General features: G+C 61.8%; 1 protein-coding gene across 1 annotated transcript in view; it reads left to right on the top strand.

Moving 5' to 3' along the window:
• Window positions 1–3,200, top strand: part of SYT7 (synaptotagmin VII) — a 22,128-nt gene that overhangs the window by 6,189 nt on the left and 12,739 nt on the right. The window contains exon 4 of the mRNA XM_014948896.1: window positions 97–312. Within this exon, the coding sequence (XP_014804382.1) occupies window positions 97–312 (216 nt within the window). The remainder of the gene's footprint in view (window positions 1–96; window positions 313–3,200) is intronic.

Here is a 3,200-nt window from a genome sequence, read left to right as displayed (position 1 = left end):
CCTTCCCCACCACCACCGTGTCCTTCCGTCCGTCCGTCTGTCCGTCCGTCCGGCTTGTCTTTTTTTGGGGGGGGTCCGGCCTCTGGCCCGGCCCAGTGGCTCTCTGTTATCAGGGGCCAAGCTGACGGCGTCGGCCGCCGCCGGGTTGGCGGGGGAACGCGACGGCCGGCCCGGGGAGAAGCAGCGGCTCGGCGAGGACGGCATGAGGAGCAGCGTCTCTGCCCACAGCGAGCCCGGCGCCGGGAAAGCGGCGAGGGGCCGCTGGCACACCGTGCAGAGCCACTTGGCCGCGGGGAAGCTCAGCCTGTCCAAGTGAGTGAGCACGGCACACACACACACACACACACACCCCGGCATGGACTCCCCCTCATCGCCACCGACAGCGTGTCCGCTCCCCTCTATGGGGCTGAGTTTGGATGAGGGACACTGAGAGATGTCCCTCTTGGTCCGCCATGAGGAGCTGCCCTGGCTCCTGGCAGTGTTTTGGCAGCATTTTGGCTCAGGGGGTGAGCCAAGAGCAGAAGGAGCACCTTTGGGTGCCCACATTGAGTGTCCCCAGTGCCCGCTCCCCTCTATGGGGCTGTGCTTGGATAGAGGACACCGAGAGATGTCCCTCTTGGTCCACCATGAGGAGCTGCCTTGGCTCCTGGCAGTGTTTTGGCAGTATTTCGGCTCAGGGAGGGAGCCAGGATCAGGAGGAGCACCTTTGGGTGCCCACATTGGGTCCCCGCTCCTCTCTGTTGGGCTCCATTTGGATGGGGGACACTGAGAGATGTCCCCCTTGGTCCACCATGAGGAGCTGCCCTGGCTCCCGGCAGTGTTTTGGCAGCATTTCAGCTCAGGGAGGGAGCCAAGAGCAGGAGGAGCACCTTTGGGTGCCCACATCGGCTGTCCCCAGTGCCCACTCCCCTCTATGGGGCTGTGCTTGGATGGGGGACACCGAGAGACGACCCCTGTTGGGCCACCATGAGGAGCTGCCCTGGCTCCTGGCAGTGTTTTGGCAGCATTTTGGCTCAGGGGGTGAGCCAAGAGCAGAAGGAGCACCTTTGGGTGCCCACATTGAGTGTCCCCAGTGCCCGCTCCCCTCTATGGGGCTGTGCTTGGATAGAGGACACCGAGAGATGTCCCTCTTGGTCCACCATGAGGAGCTGCCTTGGCTCCTGGCAGTGTTTTGGCAGTATTTCGGCTCAGGGAGGGAGCCAGGATCAGGAGGAGCACCTTTGGGTGCCCACATTGGGTCCCCGCTCCTCTCTGTTGGGCTCCATTTGGATGGGGGACACTGAGAGATGTCCCCCTTGGTCCACCATGAGGAGCTGCCCTGGCTCCCGGCAGTGTTTTGGCAGCATTTCAGCTCAGGGAGGGAGCCAAGAGCAGGAGGAGCACCTTTGGGTGCCCACATCGGCTGTCCCCAGTGCCCACTCCCCTCTATGGGGCTGTGCTTGGATGGGGGACACCGAGAGACGACCCCTGTTGGGCCACCATGAGGAGCTGCCCTGGCTCCTGGCAGTGTTTTGGCAACATTTTGGCTCGGGGGGGAGCCAAGATCAGGAGGAGCACCCTTGGGTGTCCTCCCTTTCCAGCACCCAGGGTGGCTGAGGATGCTGCTGGGCATCATCTCAGGGATGGTCCCAAAGGCAGGAGATGCTGTCCCTTGTCCCCTTCCCAGGGATGTGGCCATCAGGAACCATGTGTGGCATCACCAGCCTCTTCTCTTGGGGGCAGTGCTCCCCGTGTCCCCCCAGCACCTCTCTTGCGGCTCCACCACCCCATCCCTGGGGGCAAGTTGGAGGAAATGGGCAGTTTGGGCAGATTTAGGGGAAAAAAACAGAGCTTTGGCTCATCCTGTGGGGCTCGTGGTTTGGGTGGGGGTCTGGGTGAGACCCTCTGCTGCCGGTAGTGACCGTAGCTCTGCTGGGGGGAGGTAATGGTTTATCTGTGGTGGGCTCCGTCCTGTGTTTTTGATCGCTCTGGTTCCCCGTGCCAGAGCCCCAACTGGGGGACCCTGATGGGTCCCAGCATCGTCCCTGGTGTCCTCAGAGAGGTCGGTGGTGACAGCAAAGGTGCTTCCCAGGGCTGGTCTCTCTCGTCCCCACTGCTTCTTCCAGATTTCCTGGTGGGGAGAAAAGCCTTTTCAATGGAGACAATCCGATCTTGCCACCTTGGATGAATCCCAAATTCCTCTTGGAGTCCCAAAGATCGGGAGGGTGGGTCCCAGTTTGGACCTGGGCTGCCTGTTTGGTGCCATGCTGGTGTTCTCCAGTGAGAGGGCAAGAATCATAGAACCACAGAATGGTTTGGGTTGGATGGAACCTTCAAGATCATCCAGTTCCATGATGGGGGGGGACACCTCCCACCAGCCCAGGTTGCTCCAAGCCCCCTCCAACCTGGCCTTGAACCCCTCCAGGGATGGGGCAGCCACAGCTTCTCGGGGCAACCTGGGCCAGGCTCTCACCACCCTCACAGCAAAGAAGTTCTTCATGAGATCTCATCTCCATCTCCCCTCTTTCAGTGCCAAACCCTTCCCCCTCCTCCTAGGGCTCCCCTCCCTCATCCAGAGTCCCTCCCCATCTCTCCTGGAGCCCCTTGAGGGACTGGAAGGGGCTGGAAGGTCTCCCTGGAGCCTTCTCTTCTCCAGGCTGAACCCCCCCAACTCTCTCAGCCTGTTGAGAGGTGAGGAAGAGGGGGAGATGCTCAGCCTTCATCCCTCCCTGGTCTCAGAACCCTCTGGGAGCTCCTCTGGTGAAGGAGCTGGCTATGGGAAGGCATCGCTTGGTCCCTCCATTCCAACCATCTCTGGTGGCCATGGGGACAGGCTTTGGTGGCATCTCCAGAGCCTGGAGGAGCCAGGAGGTGGACAGACAGCCGGACAGACACCCGCCAGGCTGGCGAGGGCAGAGTTAAGGGGATGAGGAAGCCATCCCACCTTCCAGCATCTTTTGCTCAGAGGGGTTTGGGGGGTCCTTGAGGGGGTTGGAGGAGGGGTTCCAGTGGCTGTACCCCTCCCCGGTGGCAGCAGGACAGGGACGGGCAGGACGTGGTGCCGCCTGGCACGGTGCTGGCAGGAGCTCGCGCTTCCAGCTGGCGCCGGGCCGAGAGGAGCCAGATTTAGTTTCCTGTGACTGAGAGGTTGTAAATGGAACTAATTTGGGATTCGATCGGGAAGCGAAAGGAGGTCGGCGGCGGGCGACGGCGAGGGGGGG

The sequence above is a fragment of the Calidris pugnax genome, unplaced genomic scaffold (assembly GCF_001431845.1).
Source record: "Calidris pugnax isolate Ruff unplaced genomic scaffold, ASM143184v1 scaffold107, whole genome shotgun sequence".
NCBI lineage: Eukaryota > Metazoa > Chordata > Aves > Charadriiformes > Scolopacidae > Calidris > Calidris pugnax.
Note: the sequence above shows the minus strand (reverse complement) of the source record. Positions and strands in the feature narration are given on the sequence as shown.